The following is a 20,587-nucleotide window of genomic DNA, read 5'->3' on the forward strand; positions in this document are numbered from 1 at the left end:
TTTTTATTTTTTTGAGACGGAGTCTCGCGCTGTGTCACCCAGGCTGGAGTGCAGTGGCGCGATCTCGGCTCACTGCAAGCTCCGCCTCCCAGGTTCAGGCCATTCTCCTGCCTCAGCCTCCGAGTAGCTGGGACTACAGGCGCCCGCCACCACGCCCGGCTAGTTTTTTGTATTTTTAGTAGAGACGGGGTTTCACCATGTTAGCCAGGATGGTCTCGATCTCCTGACCTCGTGATCCGCCCGCCTCGGCCTCCCAAAGTGCTGGGATTACAGGCTTGAGCCACCGCGCCCGGCCTATTGATTGATTTTGAGATGGAGTTTCCCTCTGTAGCCCAGGCTGGAGTGCAGCGGCATGATCTTGGCTCACTGCAACCTCCGCCTCCTGGGACCTCGTTCAAGTAATTCTCCTGCCTCAGCCTCCCTAGTAGCTGGGATTACAGGCACACGCCACCATGCCCGGTTAATTTTTGTATTTTTAGTAGAGATGGGGTTTCACCATGTTAGCCAGGCTGGTCTTGAACTCCTGACCTCATTATCTGCCTGCCTCAGCCTCCCAAAGTGCTGGGATCACAGGCATGAGCCACCGAAAAAGTCTTTTCTCAAGCCCATACTTCACTTGTCAAATCCCAGTAATCACCCCATTTCTCTCCCTCATCATCCATTAGAGCCCAGCATCTTGAAAGGATTTCCCATCTTCCCTCCTTCCATTTCCCTTCTCCCATTTGCTTCTCATCCCGAGCCAGTCTGGCTTCAGCATCCACTGCTCCAGCAGAACCACTCTCACTGTGGTCTCACCACCCATGCTGCTAACCTAATCAACGATTCTCAGTCTGCATCTCGTCCCACCTCAGGAGGCACATACAGAAATAACTCCTCCCTCATCCCTCAAGGGGTCTTCACTTGGCCCCCTCCAGCCCACAATCCTGGTTATCTTCTTCTTGCTGTTGGCCTGTCTCAGTCTCCTTCGTAAGTTCATCTTCCTCTACCTGACCATTAAGTGTGATGTGCTTTAAAATCCAGTCCATAAAAGGACTTGTTTTGATAATCTCATCCTCAGTTTCAACTGCCATCTAAACACTGAAGACTCTTCCCCCTAGTAAAAGATGCCAGGCCAGGCACGGTGGCACACACCTATAATCCCACACTTTGGGAGGCCAAGGTGGGAGGACTGCTTAAGCCCAGGAGTTTGAGACCAGCCTGGACAACATAGCAAGAACCCATCTGTACAAAAACATTTTTTTAATTACTAGTGGGTGGTGGTGTACGCCTGTAGTCTCCGCTATTGGTGGGGGTGGTGGGGGGTACTGATGTCAGCACGAAATGTCAAGGCTACAGTGAGCCATAATCACAACACTATATTCCAGCCCGGGTGACAAAATGAAACCATGTCTTAAAGAAAAAAAAAGAACAAAAAAAGGGCTGGGATTGGTGGCTCCTGTAATCCCACACTTTGGAAGGCCGAGGTGGGTGGATCACCTGAGGCCAGGAATTCAAGATCAGCCTGGCCAACATGGTGAAATCCCGTCTCTACGAAAAATACAAAAATTAGCCAGGTATGGTGATGGGCGCCTGTAATCCAGCTATTCAGGAGACTGAGACAGGAAAATCGCCTGAACCTGGGAGGCGGAGGTTGCAGTGAGCCAAGACTGGGCCACTGCTCTCCAGCCTGGGCCACACAGCTAGACTCCATCTCAAAAAAAAAAAAAAAAAAGGGCCGGGCGTGGTGGCTCAAGCCTGTAATCCCAGCACTGTGGGAGGCCGAGACGGGCAGATCACGAGGTCAGGAGATCGAGACCATCCTGGCTAACACGGTGAAACCCCGTCTCTACTAAAAAATACAAAAAACTAGCCGGGCGAGGTGGCACGCACCTGTAGTCCCAGCTACTTGGGAGGCTGAGGCAGGAGAATCGCTTGAACCTGGGAGGCAGAGGTTGCAGTGAGCCGAGATCAGGCCACTGCACTCCAGCCTGGGCGACACAGCAAGATTCCATCTCAAAAAAAAAAAAAAAAAAAAAGAAATATCTTCAACTAGAACAGGAATCAGCAAATGATGGTCTTTGGGTGCCTGTTTTTGCATAGCCCACAAACTAAGAATGGCTTTTACATTTTAAAGGATTGGAAAACAAAGAATATACAACAGAAACTATATGTGGTTCACAAAGCATAAACACTTCCTATTTGCAAACATATACTTCACAGAAAAAGTGCTAGACTCTGAGTACCAAGAAAGCAGGGCCACGTACATCTCGCTGTCTCCCCAGAGCTTGGTACACCCCAGGCCTGCCGTATGTGCTTAGAAATGCTTGTTAAATAACTAAGTGGAGATGTTACCAAAGGATGTAAAAGTAGGGGAAAAAATTAAGACGTTAAAAGAGTAACAAGTATGACCAACCCACAACCAACCTTATACTGAACAGGAAACAGTTGAAAGCATTCCCCTTGAGAACAGGAACAAGACAAGGACGCCCACTTTCACCACTTCTATTCAATACAGTACTGGAAGTCCTAGCCAGAGCAATTAGACAAGAAAAAGAAAGAAAGGGCGTCTAGGCCAGGCGCAGTGGCTCACACCTGTAATCCTAGCACTTAGGGAGGCCAAGGCAGTCAGATCACCTGAGGTCAGGAGTTCGAGACCAGACTGGCCAACATGGCGAAACCCTATCTCTACTAAAAATACAAAAATTAGCCAGGCGGGGTGGCAGGCGCCTGAATCCTGCCTACCTGGGAGGCTGAGGCAGAAGAAATGCTTGAACCCAGGAGGCAGAGGCTGCAGTGAGACAAGACTGTGCCACTGCACTATAGCCTGGGCAACAGAATGAGAGACTCCATCTAAAAAAAAAAACCAAAAAAAAAAAAAGAAGAAGAAATAAAGGACATCTAAATCGGCAGAGGAAGTCAAACTGTCGCTATTCACCAGTGATATGAACATATACCTAGAAAACCCTAAAGACTCATCCAGAAAGCTCCTAGAGCTAATAAATGAAGCCAGTGAAGGTTCAGGATACAAAATCAATGTACACACATCAGCAGCACTGCTGTACGCCATCAGCAACCAAGCTGAGAATAAAATCAAGAACTCAACCACTTTTACAACAGCTGCAAAAAAATTAAAATACTTAGGACTATACCTAACCAAGGAGGTGAAAGATCTCTACAAGGAAAAGTACAAAACACAGGTGAAAGAAATCATAGACGACACAAACAAATGGAAACATGTCCCATGCTCTTGGATAGGTAGAATCAATATTGTGAAAATGGCCATACTGACAAAAGCAATCTACAAATTCAACGCAATTCCCACCAAAATACCACCATCATTCTTCACAGAACTAGAAAAAACAATCCAAAAATTCACATGGAACCAAAAAAGATCCCACAAAGTCAAAGCAAGGCGAAGCAAAAAGAACAAATCTGGATGCATCACATTACCTGACTTGAAAATATACAACAAGGCTACAGTTACCAAAACAGCATGATACTGATATAAAAATAGGCACCTAGACCAATCGAACAGAAGGGAGAACCCAGATATAAAGCCAAATACTTACAGCCAACTGATCTTCAACAAAGCAAACAAAAGCATAAAGTGGGCAAAGGACACCCTTTTCAACAAATGGTTCTGGGATAATTGGCAAGCCACATGTAGAAGAATGAAACGGGATCCTCATCTCTCACCTTACACAAAAATCAGCTCGAGATGGATCAAAGACTTAAATCTAAGACCTGAAACCATAAAAATTCTAGAAGATAACATCAGAAAAACCCTTCTAGACATTAGCTTAGGCAAAGAGTTCATGACCAAGAACCCAAAAGCAACAAAAACAAAGATAAATAGATGGGACTTAACTAAAAAGTCTCTGCACAGCAAAACAAATAAAATCAGTAAACAACCCACAAAGCGGGAGAAAATCTTCACAAACTATGCATCTGACAAAGGACTAACATCCAGAATTTGCAAAGAATTCAAACAAATCAGCCAGAAAAAAACAAATAATCACATCAAAAAGTGAGCAAAGGACATAAACAGGCAATTCTCAAAAGAAGATACACAAATGGCCAAAAAACATATGAAAAAATGCGCAACATCACTACCATTTGATCCAGCAATCCCACTACTGGACATCTACCCAGAGGAAAAGAAGTCATTATATGAAAAAGACACTTGCGCACAATATTTTATAGCAGCACAATTCACAATTGCAAAACTATGGAACCTGCCTAAATACCCATCAGCCAACAAGTGGATAGAGAAAATGTGGTATAGGCCAAGAGTGGCGGCTCACGCCTGTAATCCCAGCACTTTGGGAGGCCAAGGCAGGCGGATCACGAGGTCAGGAGTTCGAGACCTACCTGGCAAACATGGTGAAACCCCATCTCTACTAAAATTTTAAAAATTAGCCAGGCATGGTGGTGCACACTTGTAATCCCAGCTACTCAGGAGGCTGAGGCAAGAGAATTGCTTGAACCCAGGAGGCAGACATTGCAGTGAGCTGAGATCGTACCACTGCACTCCAGCCTGGGCGACAGAGCGAAACTCTGTATCAGAGATAGATAGATAGATAGATAGATAGATAGATAGATAGATAGGTAGGTAGGTAGGTAGGTAGGTAGATAGATAGATAGATAGATAGATAGATAGATAGATAGATAGATAGATAGATAGATAGATAGATAGAAAGAAAGAAAGAAAGAAAGAAAATGTGGTGTATATATACTATGGAATACTACTCAGCCATAAAAAGGAACAAAATGATGGCATTAGCAGGAACCTGGATGGCATTGGTGACCATTAATCTAAGTGAAGTAACTCAAGAATGAAAAACCAAACATCATTATGTTCTCACTTACAACTGAGAGTTAAGCTACGAGGACGCAAAGGCATAAAAATGATATAATGAACTCTTGAGGACTCGGGAGGAAGGGTGGGAGATGGGTGAGGGATAAAAAACTACATATTGAGTACAATGTACACTGCTCAGGTGATGGGTGCACCAAAATCTCAGAAATCACCACTAAATAAATTATCCATGTAACCAAACACCACCTGTTCCCCCAAAACTACTGAAATAAAAATATACATATAGGCTGGGTGCAGTGGCTCACACCTGTAATCCCAGCACTTTGGGAGGCTGAGGCAGGCGGATCACTTGAAGTCAGGCATTTGAGAGCAGCCTGGCCAACATGTTAAAGCCTCGTCTCTACTAAAAATACAAAAATTAGCCAGGCATGGTGGCAGGGGCCTATAATCCCAGCTACTCAGGAGGCTGAGGCAGGAGAATCACTTGAACCCAGGAGGCAGAGATTACAGTGAGCCCAGATCATGCCATTGCCCTCCAGCCTGAGTGACAAAGCGAGACTCCATCTCAAAAAAAAAAAAAAAAAAAAGGTTTCTATTTGAAGCTTATCCTCTCCACTATCAGGGAATTGTTTTCCAATTATTCTGTCCTCAGAACTACATGTTCAAGTTGAAAAGAACATGCCACATCCAAGATGAGGAATAAGGTGGGGGAAGAGGAGGAAGTAGGGCAGCAGCTGAATCCTCACCTGTAACACCTGCTGAATGCTCCGAAGCCAAGACACACAGTGCTGCTGGAATAGCTCTGTGGGGCTCTCCCCTACCAGCAGGGACAGCAGACACAGGCCCTCGAACCTTCGAAGAAACAAGAGAGTCATGATAAGTGGGCAGAGGCTAGACTTCCGAGACAGCGACTGACTGCTCTTTTATTCTCACAAGGCTACAGAAAGACTTCACTCCCAGTCCACTGTGGTTTCCAACTCCCGAAATACTTGGAGTGAGGTGGAAGAAGCAAAGAAAGAAGGTAGCAGAGGTAATCCCAGGGGAAATAGGACGTCTGGGAGCTGGAAAAGGTAGGGTTCAAATCAAGTGAGCTCACACAAGGAATGTAACTGTCCACATTCTTGGGAATAGAGAGAGGTCTTGAATCCTGGGGGCGGTGACAATGAAAGGAAAGATGTACATATGCCCACTTCCTAAGGGAACACGCCCCTGGAGAAGAAACAGGGCCAAAGACTTACCGAGTTTTGATGGAACTGAGACGTGCATTACTGAGACTCACCAATGCCCCAAGAGCTGAAAGGTTCTGGGGGAAAGAAAACGGGGAAGCGAGTCACAAACGGGATGTTAAAAATGCAGAAGATTCTCCAAGCCCTTCTCTGTCCCAGCACCCAGGAAGCCTTTCTGAAGTCGCACCTCCTCTGAGGCCAAAAGGCCATCCCATCAGAAGCCTAAGGCTTTTCCCTTTTTCCTGTGGGAAAGGCTGTTTCTCCGCCTTTCCTCGAGTTATATTTCACCTGATCCCTCCCCCCATGCCCCACCCAAGTAGTCTCAAACAGGACAGCCCAACTAATCCTACTACCAGACTTCAAAGATGGGTCTGCTTCACCTCTGTATGTCTGGACAGCACCTAACATAGGATACATCCATAAATGCTTTTGCTGAATGGACACTGAACTCATCCATTATCCTTCCTTCACCCTCAAACAAATCCTCCTCCTCCTGTTCCTGGCTTCCTTACAGCTGTAAAAATGCCAACATAGACCGAGTCAACCAGAATCCTCCTTCCAGTTCTCCCCTTCTCTCACATTCTGGAAGCCCACGAAAGATGTTTCCTCAACAGCCTCCCAGGTAACCTCTCCATGCCCCGAATGGCCAGCCTCCTCTCACGGCACCCGCATCTCCCTAACGGCATGCATCGCTCCTTCTTCCAACACACACACTATGCACGAGGTTAGGTGAAGGAATACAGAGCTGAACAAGATTAATAAGGTGTCTCCCTTTTGTGGAGGGAAATGTTTATTCACTGTTCAATAAATATTTACTTCACATGGCTGGGAGCGGTGGCTCATGCCTGTAATCCCAGCACTTTGGGAGGCCAAGGCAGGCGGATCACGAGGTCAGGAGAGCGTGACCTTCCTGGCTAACACGGTGAAACCCCATCTCTACTGAAAATACAAAAAATTAGCCAGGCGTGGTAGTGGGCGCCTGTAGTCCCAGCTACTCGGGAGGCTGAGGCAGGAGAATGGCGTGAACCCGGGAGGTGGAGCTTGCAGTGAGCCAAGATGGCGCCACTGCACTCCAGCCTGGGCAACAGAGCCAGACTGTCAAAAAAAAAAAAAAAAAAATTTACTTGACATATACCTCATGTGAGACTTTGTTTTAGGTGCCAGGTGCTTATTTTCTAGGTAGAAGAAACAGAAAATAAACAACTGACAAAGTAAATACATGGTATATCAGAGGGTGCTAAGAACTCCAAGGAAAAATAAAGCAGAGTAAGGAAGGAAAGGAGTGCCCAGAGTAGGTAAAGAGAACAGGATTTAATGTAGGAGAATAGGTACAAAAAGCATCTCCAAAAAGGCCCTTTAGGCCAGCCTGGGCAACAGAGTGAGACTCTGTCTCAAAAAAAAAAATCAATCAATCAACCAATCAATAATAAAAAAATACAATGTTAAATTGTATGGTTTGTGAATTATATCTCAATAAAGCTGCTTTGGCCAGGCATGGTGGCCTGTAATCCCAAAATTCTGGGAAACCAAGGCAGACAAATCACTTGAGGCCAGGAGTTCCAGCCCGGGCAACATAGCAAGACCCCATCTCTACAAAAATTTTTAAAAATAAGGCAGGTGCAGTGGCATGTACCTGCAGTCCCAGCTACTCTAGGGAGACTGAGGCAGAAGGATCGCTTGAATCCAGGCGTTCAAGGCTGCAGTGAGCTATGAACACATTACTACACTCTAGCCTGGGCAAAAGAGTGAGACTCTCTCTTTAAAAAAAATAAAATAAAATCTGGCCGGGAGCAGTGACTCACGCCTGTAATCCCAGCACTTGGGGAGGCCAAGGCGGGTGGATCACTTGAGGTTAGGAGTTTGAGACCAGCCTGGTCAACATGGCAAAACTAATCTAAAATTCTACTAAAAACACAGAAGTTACCCAGACGTGGTGGTGTGGTTTCGCCATATTGGTCAGACTGGTCTTCAACTCCGGACCTCAAGTGATCCGCCTGCCTTGGCCTCCAAAAGTGCTGGGATTACAGAAGTAAGCCACCGTGACCAGCCTAATGAAGCTGTTTTTATAAAAAGGCATACTGATAACCATAAAAAAAAAGAGTGTTCCAGGAAAAGAAAAAAACAGAGGCTGGGCAAGGGGCTTATGACTGTAATCCCAACACTGGGAGGCCAAGGCAGGAGGATCGCTTGAGCCCAGGAGGTCAAGATCAGCCTGTGCAACTGAGGGAGACCCCATCTGCACAAATAATTTTTTAAAATTAGCCAGATGCGGTGGAGGGCACCTGTGGCCACAGCTACTTGGGAGGCTAAGGTGGGAGGTTTGCTTGACCCCAGGAAGCCAAGACTGCAGTGAGCCACGATCGCCACCACTGCACTCCAGCCTGAACGGCAAAGCAAGATCCTGTCTCCCTTTTTTTTTTTTTTTTTTGAGACAGAGTTTCGCTCTTTTTGCCCAAGCTGGAGTGCAATGGCACGATCTCGGCTCACCACAACCTCCGCCTCCCGGGTTCAAGCAATTCTCCTGCCTCAGCCTCTCAGGTAGCTGGGATTATAGGCATTCACCACCATGCCCAGCTAATTTTGAAATTTAGCAGAGATGGGGTTTCTCCATGTTGGTCAAGCTGGTCTTGAACTCCAGACTTCAGGTGATCCACCTGCCTCAGCCTCCCAAAGTGCTGGGATTACAGGTGTGAGCCACTGCACCCAGCCTCCGATTCTGTCTCAAAAAAGAAAAATAGGCCGGGCGCGGTGGCTCACGCCTGTAATTCCAGCACTTTGGGAGGCCGAGGCCGGTGGATCACCTGACGTCAGGAGTTCGAGATCAGCCTGGCCAACATGGTGAAACCCCGTCTCTACAAAAAATACATAAATTAGCCCAGCGGTAGTGGCATGTGTCTGTTATCCCAGCTACTCTGGAGGCTGAGGCGTGAGGATTGCTTGAACCCGGGAAACGGAGGTTGTGGTAAGCGGGGATGGTGCCACTGCACTCCAACCTGGCAACAAAGCGAGACTCCGTCTAAAAAAAAAAAAAACAAAAAAAAGAAAAATAAAAAGAGCGAAGACTATGAGATGACAGCACACTTGGTATTTCTGAAGAACAGCAAGGAGACAAATTGTTGCTGGAGAAAAGTGAGCAAGGTGGAGAGGAGTAACCAACGATGAAGGTAGTAGGGCCAGACTGTGCAGAGCCATATAGGTGATTACAGACTTTCGCTCTGAATAAGATAAAAGCCGTGAAGGGGAGAGAGAAATTGAGCAGAGGAGTGATAATATCTGACTTCTGGTTTGCTTTTTTTTTTTTTTTAACCAACAGCATTTGTGTTGTCTTGTTGAGAAGGAAGAAGCACACAGATGAGGTAGGAGGTTACTGTAATATGCCAGACAAATGATGATGCAGCTTGAAGAATGTGGTAACTGTGGAGATACAAGCAGTCAAAATCAGGATGTATTCTGAAGGCAGAGCCAACAGGATTTGCCATCAAATTGGATTTGGGTGGAAAATAAAAAGAAGGGTCCAAGATAACGCCAAGGTTTTTTGCTGAGCAACTAGAAAGATGAAGCTGCCATTCACGAAGAAGGGAACTAATGCAGGAGGAGCAGGTTTGGGGATGACAATGACAATCAGGAGTTCAGTTTCAGAGCTGTTCAATCTGTGATGTGCATTTAACACGAAAATGGAGATGCCAAATAGCCACTGGGTAGACAAGTCTGAAGAGAACTCCTGGCTGGAGATGCAAACTCAGGAGTTGTTGGCCTTGAGACTGGATCAGTTCACCAAGGGAATGAGAACAAAGAGAGAAGAGAAACAGTGCAAGCACTGTTGTAGGCACTCAAACCTTCAGAGGTCACAGAGGTGAGGAGGGATCAGTCTTTACTGGAAAGGAGTAACCAGTGTGGTAACAGGAGAATCAAGAGAGGAGAGGAGCTGGGAGAGGTGACTCATGCCTATCATCCCAGTACTTTAGGAGGCCAAAGTGGGAAGACTGCTTGAGCTCAAGAGTTCAAGGCCAGCCTCAGCAACATAGCGAGACCTCTTCTCTACTAAAAATCAAACAAATTAGTTGGGTGTGGGCGCACACACCTGTGGTCCCAGCTACTCAGAAGGCTGAGGAGGGAGGACTGCCTCAGCCTGGGAGATCAAGGTTGCAGTGAGCTATGATAGCACCACTGCACTCCACCCTGGGCAACACAGCGAGACCGTCTCAATGAAACAAACAAAAACAAAAAGACAGGGGAGAGACATCCCAGAAGTCAAGTGAAGACAGTTTTTTAAATAGGAAAGTATAATTAATTGTATCAAATGGTACAGATAAGTCAAATATGATGATCCAAATTGACCTTTGAACTTAATGTCTTGATGGACACCAGTGATCTTCAAGAGTTACCATTTCACCCAGCAAAGGGTTGTTTCGGCAGCATTGAGGCTAAAAGCCTGAATGTAATGAGTTCAACGGAACAACCATCATAGTAATAATTCATTCAGGGAAGAACCTTTAATAGATGTTAAAATGAGTGGGTAAAAGGTTGACAAGATCTAAGATATTCACATTATCTCCCCCCAAGACACTTAATTACAAATGAAAAACATCATACCGTTATAACAGTGAAAACACCTGGCAGAGACCCGCTTAACCTACAGCACATGCTCCTGGTAAGATGCACCAAGAATGACACATCATTTCTGCAGGGTTTTTTTCTTTTTTGTAGAGACAGGGTCTTGCCATGTTGCCCAAGCTAGTCTTGAACTCCTGCGCTCGCTGATCCTCCCACTTCGGCCTCCCCACTAAGCCTCTGAATCTCATGCTGGGATAACAGGCATGAGCCACTGCACCTGGACGACTTCTGTAGTCTTCTTGCTGAAAACGCACAAAGCTCCAGTTTAATTTGTCTGTTGTTTCCTCATGATTAGATTCCAATCTGAGGGGCATCCTACAAAATAACTATCCTGTACTCTTTAAAAATATCAAGATCATAAGACAAAGGTGGAAGAACTATTTCAGATTAAAGAAGACTAAAGAGACATTATAACTAGATGCAAGCTGGGCGCAGTGGCTCATGCCAGCACTTCGGGAGGACAAGGTGGGTGCATCATCTGAGGTCAGGAGTTCCAAGACCAGCCTGGCCAACATGGTGAAACCCCATCTCTACTAAAAAATAATAAAAATAAAAATAAAAAATTAGCCGGGCATGGTAGCAGGCGCTTGTAATCCCAGCTACTTGGGAGGCTAAGGCAGGAGAATCGCTTAAACCCAAGCGGCGGAGGTTCCAGTGAGCCAATATCATGCCACTGCACTCAACCTATGTGACAGAGTGAGACTGTCTCAAAAGAAACAAAAGCAAAACAACAACAACAAACTAAATGCAATGTGTGACCCTGCATTAAATCCTGGACTAGAAATTTTGTTGTTGTTGTTGTTATAATGGGTGCCTTTAGGAGAACTGATGGCAAAACTTAAAAAAGATCTGCAGGTTAAATAATTTATTGTACCAATATTAATTCTCCGATCATGATGATGGAGTGTGGTTATGTAAGAGAATGTCCTTGTTTTAAAGGAAATACACACTAAAATATGTCAAAGTAAAAGGACATCATATCTGCAACTTACTCCTAAATTGACCCAGAAAAAATATTTGACAGAATTCCTGTATCCTCTTCACCTAGAATTCTCCAATTTTTAAATGTGCATTTATGTTATTCTCAGAATGATAGTTTAGGAGATCTGTCATTATCAGAATCATAACATAAATATGCATTTAAAAACCAAGAAATCCGGCCAGGCGTGGTGGCTCAGGCCTGTAATCCCAGCACTTTGAGAGGCCAACGCAGGTGGATCACTTGAGGTCAAGAGTTCAAGACCAGCCTGGCCAACAGCGCAAAATCCAGTCTCTACTAAAAATACAAAAATTACTAGGGTGTATGGCACAGGCCTGTAATCCCAACTATTGGGAGGCTAAGGCAGGAGAATCGTTTGAACCCGGGAGGCGGAGGTTGCAGTGAGCTGAGACTCCTCAAAAAAAAAAAAAAAAAAAAATGGAGAATCTAAGAGAAGAGTATATATTGAAATTCTTTCAAATATTGTTCCAACTTTTCTGTAAATTTTCAGTTATTTCAAAGTAATGCTAAAAGAATGAGAGACAAAAAGTACAGATAGCACTTTTAAGGAGTTTTTGCCATAAAAGGAAGTACACAAATGGCAAATGGGGCAGTAGCTAGAGGGTGATTTGTTTTTTGAGACAAAGTCTCCCTCTGTTGCCCAGGCCAGAGTTCACAGGCGCAATCTCGGCTCACTGCAATGTCTGCCTCCCAGACTCAAGCAATTAGCCTGCCTCAGCCTCCTGAGTAGCTGGGATTACAGGTTTGTGCCACCACACCCAGCTAATTTTTGTATTTTTAGTAGAGATGAGATTTCGCCATGTTGGTCAGGCTGGTCTCGAACTCCTGGCCTCAAATGATTTACCCATCTCAGCCTCCCAAAGTGCTGGGATTACAGATATGAGTCACTGCACCCGGCCCTAGAGGGTGATTTTTTTTTTTTCTTTTTGAGACGGAGTTTTACTCTGTTGCCCAGGCTGGAGTGCAGAGGCACCATCTCAGCTCGCTGCGACCTCCGCCCCCTCAGTTCAAGCCATTCTCCTGACTCAGCCTCCTGAGTACTGGGAATACAGGATTATAGATGCCTGCCACTGCACCCCGCTAATTTTTGTATTTTTAGTAGAGACAGGGTTTCACCACCTTGGCCAGGCTGGTCTTGAACTCCTGACCTTGTGATCTACCCACCTTGGCCTCCCAAAGTGCTGGGATTACAGGCGTGAGCCACCACGCCTGGCCAAGGGTGAAGTTTTGAGCTGTGTGCTGATGAAAATGATCCAACAGAAAGCAAGGCCAGGTGCAGTGGCTCATCCCTGTAATCCCAACATTTTGGGAAGCTGAGGCAGAAGATTTTTTTATTTAAGTAGGAGTACACTCTAAAATATGACAAAAAGTGGCCGGGTGTGGTGGCTCATGCCTGTATTCCCAGCACTTTGGGAGGTCGAGCGGGGGGAGGATCACCTGAGGTCAGGAGTTCGAGACCAGCCTGACCAACATGGTGAAACTCCGTCTCTACCAAAAATACCAAAATGGCTGGGTATGGTGGCGGGGGCCTGTAATCCCTTCCCCCCTCAGGAGGCTGAGGCGTAGAAGACAGAACAAGACACTGTCTCTGTCCTTCAAAAGAATATACAGGATAAATGACATTTGGGAATTTGCTTTAAAATGGCCCACCAGGCTGAGCACAGTGGTTCACCTCTGTAATCCCAGGATTTTGGGGGGCCAAGGCAGGAGGATCACTTGAGTCCAGGAGTTCAAGACCAGCCTGGACAACATAGAGAGCCCCTATCTCTACAAAAATTTTTTTTTAATTAGCCGGGGTGGTAGCACACCTCCAGCTACTCAGGAGGCTGAGGTGGAAGGATCACTTGAACCTGGGAGGTCGAGGCCAAGGCTGCAGTGAGCCATATTCTGGCCACTACACTCCAGCCTGTGTTAGAGTAAGACCCTATCTCAAAAAAAAAAAAAAGTTCCACTAAAAAAAAAAAAAAAAAGCCAAGGTATGGGAGGAATGAAACAACACTGGCAAGTGTTCACTGTTAAATTTGGGTGATGGGGGCAGCATAGGGTGGGGTGGTGAAAATATTACTTGTCTATGTCTGAAATTTTACATAAGTTTTATTAATTATATACAAAAACAAATCAAAGACTTGTCGAGTGTAGGGGAGAGAGGTTGTAAGCATATGTGAAATAAATAAACAAACAGTAGGATAAAGAGCAGTCAATCATAGGTGGCCAAGAAATATATCCCAAAGGCAGTGACAAATAAGCAAACTGAGAAGACTGGGAATGAGGATGGGAGTTGGGGGGAGAGCGCTGCACAGAGAGGGATTCCAAGAGGAGAACAGTAAGTACAAAGGCTCTGAGGAAAGAACGCCCACAGGCTGAAGGATTTTTAAAAGCTGCAAACAGGATCAGAATTTTACTTTAGAAAGCTCACTCCAGCTAGGATTAAAGAGGGTAAGACTGAAGTCAAGGAGACCCTTAGAAGATTGTTGCTATAATATACTCCAAGCTAGATACGGAGCACTGTGCTAGGATGGTTCCATTTTGGAACTACTGAACTTGCAGCACCTGTAGCAAAGACAAGTTGGCAGGTAGATGATCAAACAGTGGATCCCCCTTGCTCGCAAGCTCCAGGTCTATTTGCTGACTTTCATTTCTCATCTTAGCTAGACTAGGAATTCTCTGAGAGAAAGGACCATGTCTTATTTGTCTACCTAGACACGAGAAACAGTACCTAAAACATAACAGATACTCAATAAATGTTTGCTGAATGAAATCTTTGGGGAATGAAAGGAAACCCTCCACATAATCCCATGTATTGAGGATCCAATTCAAAGAACACAAGTAGAAAAAAAATTCAAGGCAAGATGTATCTAAAAATGTAGCACAGGAAATATTAAAGTGGGGCCCTAGTTTCCCACATCACTTAGCTTTTTTACTCGAAATTCTACTAGACTTCAGACATTTAAGAAAAATAAGCAAGACATTAAGTTCATGTAGTTGACTTTGAGGGAGGAGAGGAAGTCCTGAAAGAGATGACAGAAATCACACATTTATAGGCAGGATAGGTAATATTTCACAAATACTTATTAAAAAAATTTCTGGGGGCTAGGCATGGTGGCCCATGCCTCTAATCCCAGCACTTTGGGAAGCAAAGGCAAGTGAATCGCCTGAGCTCAGGAGTTTGAGACCAGCCTGGGCAACATGGCAAAACCCCGTCTCTACCAAAAATACAAAAATTAGCCGGGCACTGTGGCGCGTGCCTGTGGTCCCAGCTACTCTGGAGGCTGAGGTGGAAGGATCCCTTGAGCCTGGGAAATGGAGGTTGCAGTGAGCCAAGATCATGCCACTGCACTCCAACCTGGGTGACAGAGTAAGACCTTGTCTCAAAAAGAAAAAGAAAAAAGAAAAAAATTCTGGGACTATTGTGAGATAAAGAAAACAGAAAAAAAAAAAAAAAAAAAACCCGCTGTAATATAACTGATGAAAACCACATAAATTAGAAGAGGGGAATTTAGAGAGAAGAGAAAATACAAAATCAGCTCCAGCCTCTGATACTGGGCTGAGATAGCAGAGATATAGTCTTGTCACCCTCAACTATGCAGAGTAATGTTAAAGACAAACAGATAGGGTTATCTGTGATAAATCCGGAGCTAAGGTTATTGAACCACCCAGCAGGCTGTGACAACCGTCTTCCTGGAAGCTAGCACAGAGCTGGGAAGGTCCCAGGAAAGAAGGGTGGACACAGAAGATCTCCTGTATATGGGTCTTGAAAGATAGGTAGAATTTGGGGGAGGTTTAGTGGGAGAGGGAGGAGGACAGGAGATTGTTAAAGCAGCAGCTATTATGGGCTAGAAATATGCCTTCTTAGAATCAGTGCTTTCACCTGGACAAGATGGCGGGTTCGAGCTAGACTGGGGGCAATGAGAAAGAGATGGAAAAGAGTGGACAGATCTGAAAACTACTCAAAGGATAAAATCAACAGGACTTGATAGATTGCATATGGAGGTGTATGAAGAAGAGTTTAGAATTTCTTGAGTGTCTAGCTTGCAGAACTGAATGGATATTAGATTCCATTCTTATAGAAGTCCAAAGGCTCCTAATTCGGCCTAAAACGCTCTGCATGACCCGACCACTGCCTACCGACCTCACCAGTCTCATCTGTACCGACTCTCTTCCCCTCCACATCTGAGCCCCAGGAACGATGTCCTTCTTTCCAGTTCCTTCCTACCACAGGGCCTTCCCACATGAGCTCTCCTCTGACTGAACAGCCCCTCCCATCTTTTTTTCCCTACCCAACCCCTATTCATCCTTAGGGTCTCAGCTTAAACGCCGGTTCCTTTGGAAAATCTCTGTCAGTCTTCAGATAAGGTTAGAGATCCCTGATATTCAATTCTCATCTTGTTTCGCAGCATTTTGTATATCGCCACCACGTCTGTAACCGGAGCGCCTAGTACAGTATCTGACCCTCAGTAAGAGCTCGGAAAATGTTTATTGTTGAATGCGTCATTAAGTCCGTCAAAACAATCCCCGAAACAGATATTGCCAGAGGAAAAAGAGGTTTTTAGATTATACAACTAGTGAGTGACTGGGCCTGGAACCTAATCGATTCGTGTGTGCCGACCAATAGACTAACAACAGAAAAATAAGGCCCATTTTTCCCCTGGAGAAACTCAGGGCCGATGAAGGAGAAATACGTGCGTCCCGTCCGGAATGATACCTGGATCCCCTTTCTGCCCGCAGCTCTCCTTCCCTCAACCTTCCTATCGCACTTGCACTGCACCGCAATCCTGGTGCACAGGTGCCGCGCCAACCTCCCCACAGGTCCGCGGGCACGCGGGCCACGGACTCACCTGGGCCCCGCCCACCGACCCATGCAGCCGCAATAGGCACATGAGCCCGGGCAAATGTGGGGCCGAGCGGTTTGGGGGATGCACCGGAGCAACGGCAGACCCCGTTCGAGGTTGCAGCAAACCAGAAACACTCTCCAGCAGCAGCAGGCGGAGCCGCGGGCCCGAGTTCACTGCCGAGAGACCCCCGGTCCCGCCAGGAACCCCAGCCGCGGAGCCCGCAGAGGGCCCACTCAGAACGGCTGCCGCCATCTTCCCCCGGGCTCCAGTGGTGGCGTGGCGCGATGACGCAAACACACCGCGACGGCCGCCTACTGGGGAGTGGGCGTGGGGAGGGGGCTGCGGTCCTGCGCACTGGATGAAGGCAGGCTGGACTCGCGGGCTCAGGCTGGGAAGGAGCATGCGCGGCGAGAGCAGTCTGGGCGCCGAGGCACCGGGGTGCTGGGTTCCTGGAGTGATGGCGGGTGAGCGTGTCCGAGGCGGTCCTGTGATGTTTAAGGTACACGTGGTCCGGACAAAAGGCGCCAAAGTCCGAACGATTTCCATTTAGCGAACGGAGTCTCGGGACATCTTCGCTGTAGGAATCAATAACTCTCTTTTTTTTTTTTTTTTTTTTTTTTTTTTTTTTTTGAGACGGAGTCTCGCTCTGTGGGCCCAGGCTGGAGTGCAGTGGCACGTTCTCGGCTCACCACAACTTCAACCTCCCGGGTTCAAACGATTCCCCTACCTCAGCCTCCCGAGTAGCTGCAGTTACATTCGCGCGTCACCTCGCCTGCCAAATTTTTTTGTATTTTTGTAGAGATGGGGTTTCACCATGTTGGTCAGGCTGGTCTTAAACTCCTGACCTCGGGTGTTCCGCCCGCCTCGGCCTCCCAAAGTGTTGGGATTACAGGCGTGAGCCACCGCGCCCGGCGCAGGAATCAGTAACTCTGTAGGTAACTTGAAATCACAGACTTTTTTAACTACATTTGCAACTTCAGAAATGATACAAGATGTGCGCCTTGCAAAAGCCAATTCAAACAGTATGGAAGGGCATAAAGTAAAAAGAAAAACTGTCCCTCCCCGCAAGGCCCTGCCCCAGTAGCGTCTATACTTTCCTAATATTAGCCTATGCACAAGCACATAAATGAATATTTTACAAGATTGGGGTCTGCGTGTGGCTTTTTTTCACTCATGACCTTCTTTATGCTGTTTTTTAAACTGTGGTATGAATGAAATGGGTGCACCATGATTTAATAATTCTATTGCTGAACTAATATTTCGAGGCTGCTCCAGCTTTTTGCTAATGTGAACACTGTAGTGAACACGCTAATACCTCCATCTTTGTGTATTTTTGTGATTATTAGCTTCAAATCTAAGAGTCATCATTTTTCCTCTTTTTTTTTTTTTTTTGGAGAAGTCTTGCTCTGTCACCCAGGCTAGAGTGCAATGGTGTGATCTCAGCTCACTGCAACCTCTGCCTCCTGAGTTCAAGTGATTCTCCTGCCTCAGCCTGCCAAGTAGCTGAGATTACAGGCACCCGCCTCCATGCCCAGCTAATTTTTGTATTTTTAGTAGAGACGGGGCTTCACCATGTTGGCCAGTCTGGTCTCAAACTCCTGACCTCAAGTGATCCGCCAGCCTCAGCTTCCCAAAGTCCTGGGATTACAGATGTGAGCCACCCCACCTCGCCCATTTTTCCTCTTATTGCCTTCTATCCAATCCTTCAAGTCCTGGCATTCTGCCTCCAAAATACATTAACCCAACAGCGTTCATTTTTCTCCATCTCCACTGCCACTCGGGTCCAAATCACCATTCACTCTCACCTAGTCTCTTACAATAGCCTCTTACAAAGCCTTCATTACTCTCTGCTTCCCTCTTAGCACCCTTGTAGTCCCTTCACACAGCAACCAAAGTGGTCTTTTCAAATGTAAACCAGTTCTTGTCACTTCTTGCTTCAACCCCTCTGTGGCTTCCAAATGTGATGAGAATGAAATCCCATCTTCTCACTGATGCCTACAAGAATCCACCCAATCTGACTCATACCCACCTCCCTGACCTCAACACATACCACAAGTACAACTTTCCTTCTCTCTTTCTATTCTTGAGCCAAACTAGGCTTCTTTCTATTCTCCAGCAAAACCCATTCCCACATCAGAACCTTTGCACATGTTGCTGATTCTGCTGGAGAAACTGTCCTTTGATCCTATGTAACTGACACTATCTTGCCATCCTGAGAGGGCTTCTTTTTAGGTAGCTGCCACTCCAACCCCCATCAGCCTCCATCACATATCCCTGCTTATAATTCATGTCATTACCAGAACTTTATTTGCTTTCTTATTTATTAACTATCTCTTTTGTCTAAAATACAAACTCCATGAAAGGGCTCTTGTCTCCTACACTATGCTCTTCCCATCACCTAGAAGAGTGCCTGGTACATAAAAGGTGCTGAAAAGATATTTCCGCAGGCGGGAGTGCAGTGGCACGATCACAGCTCACTGCAGCCTTGACCTCCCAGCTCAAGCGATCCTCCCACCTCAGCCTCCCTAGTACCTGGGACTCTAGGCACTAGTCACTATACTTGGCTCATTTTTGGGTTTTTGGAGGTTTTTTGTTTGTTTTGTTTGTTTTTGATATGAAGTTTCGCTATTGTCACTCAGGCTGGAGTGCAATGGCACGATCTCAGCTCACTGCAACTTCCGCCTCCCAGGTTCAAGTGATTCTCCTGCCTCAGCCTCATGAGTAGCTGGGATTATAGCCTAAATTTCAACATGGTGGCCAGAGTGGTCTCGAACTCCTGACCTCAGGTGATCAGCCCACCTCGGCCTCCCAAAGTACTGGGACTACAGGTGTGAGCCACTGCGCGCGGCCCCCTCTGCTTTAAAAACCACTACTGGTTCCTGGTGTCCTTCTGCGGGGCCCTCAGTCTCGCTCCTTCATCTGCTATACAAAATCCTCCACAACCTGTTCCAGGCTTCCCCACCAACACCACACAACAGGATGTGCCTTGTCTTTCTCTTTGGAATGCCCTGTCTTAACTTCTGCCCGGCCGGGCACGGTGGCTCACGCCTGTAATCCCAACACTTTGGGAGGCTGAGGCGGGTGGAACACGAGGTCAGGCATTTGAGACCAGCAAGGCCAACATGATGAAACCTTGTCTCTATTAAAAATACGAAAAGTAGCTAGGCATTGTGGCAGGCGCCTGTAATCCCAGCTACTCGGGAGGCTGAGCAGAGAAGTGCTTGAACCTGGGAGGCGGAGGTTGCAGTGAGCCGAGATCGCGCCACTGCACTCCAGCCGGGGCAACAGAGCGAGACTCTATCTCAAAAAAAATAAAACGAAAAAAAACTTCTGCACATCTTTCAGAAAGACTGTCCTCATATGTTCTCCGCTCCACCCCCGCCCCGGCCGAGCGCTGTTAGTGGCTGTGTCTTCTGACTCAGACCTCTGTAATAGCATTCCTGGGTAATACCTGTGTATGTGTCTCCTCAACTATTCTAGGAAGTCAGGGGCCATGGTAATTCATATGTGTCCCCATCGATTGGCATAGTAAATAGCATAAAATAGGCACGGATGGGTGGGTCGATAGATGGACCGATGGATGCGAGCGAGTGAGTGAGTGGATGTTAGCTGGGATGGGTGGGTGAAGGAGATGGATAGTCAGAGACATTGGAAAAGGGAACCCTGCGAAGATCAAATGTAGACACCAGGAGGAGCTGACACGCTGCGGTGAAGAAGCGGGAGGGCTGGCCACAGAAGGCGGCACGCTCCGCGTGGAGCAGGTGAGCGGCGCGCACTGAAGCAAGTATCACGCAATTGAACTGCTCACCCACGTGTTCCCCCCCACCATCCTCCTTCCCAGACGGCGCTTCAGCTCATTCCACCGCCCCCAACAGCCCGGTCGCCCCCACCGCCACTGAGAAAGCAAACAAAGGGGAGGAGACCCCTAAAGGTTCTGGATGCCGAGGGCCAATCGAAAGACTTAGATCCCCTGGAAGGCGGGCGCCTTGGTTTAGGGGGGCCCAATCGGTTTCAAGGGGTTGCGGCGGGGCGGGCAGATGGGCGGGAAGAGCGGGAGCGGGCCCCGCGCGCGGGGGAGGGCTCCCCGGCTGGGACGGAGCGCGAAGGGCTGGGGGCG

General features: G+C 46.8%; 1 protein-coding gene across 3 annotated transcripts in view; it reads right to left on the reverse strand.

Moving 5' to 3' along the window:
- Window positions 1-17,392, reverse strand: part of PELP1 (proline, glutamate and leucine rich protein 1) — a 31,452-nt gene extending 14,060 nt beyond the window's left edge. For 2 of the 3 annotated variants that reach the window (XM_025362374.1, XM_025362373.1), the window contains exons 1-3: window positions 16,474-17,392; window positions 6,037-6,101; window positions 5,545-5,650 (exon numbers count right to left, since the gene is read on the reverse strand). In XM_025362374.1, the coding sequence (XP_025218159.1) occupies window positions 5,545-5,650; window positions 6,037-6,101; window positions 16,474-17,016 (714 nt within the window). In that variant the 5' untranslated portion in view covers window positions 17,017-17,392. Of the gene's footprint in view, window positions 1-1,244; window positions 1,247-5,544; window positions 5,651-6,036; window positions 6,102-16,473 lie in introns of all 3 variants that reach the window. The other variant, XM_025362375.1, reaches the window with a different exon arrangement.
- Window positions 17,393-20,587: the final 3,195 nt, after the last annotated feature.

This window comes from Theropithecus gelada, chromosome 16, assembly GCF_003255815.1.
Source record: "Theropithecus gelada isolate Dixy chromosome 16, Tgel_1.0, whole genome shotgun sequence".
In the NCBI taxonomy this organism is placed as follows: Eukaryota; Metazoa; Chordata; class Mammalia; order Primates; family Cercopithecidae; genus Theropithecus; species Theropithecus gelada.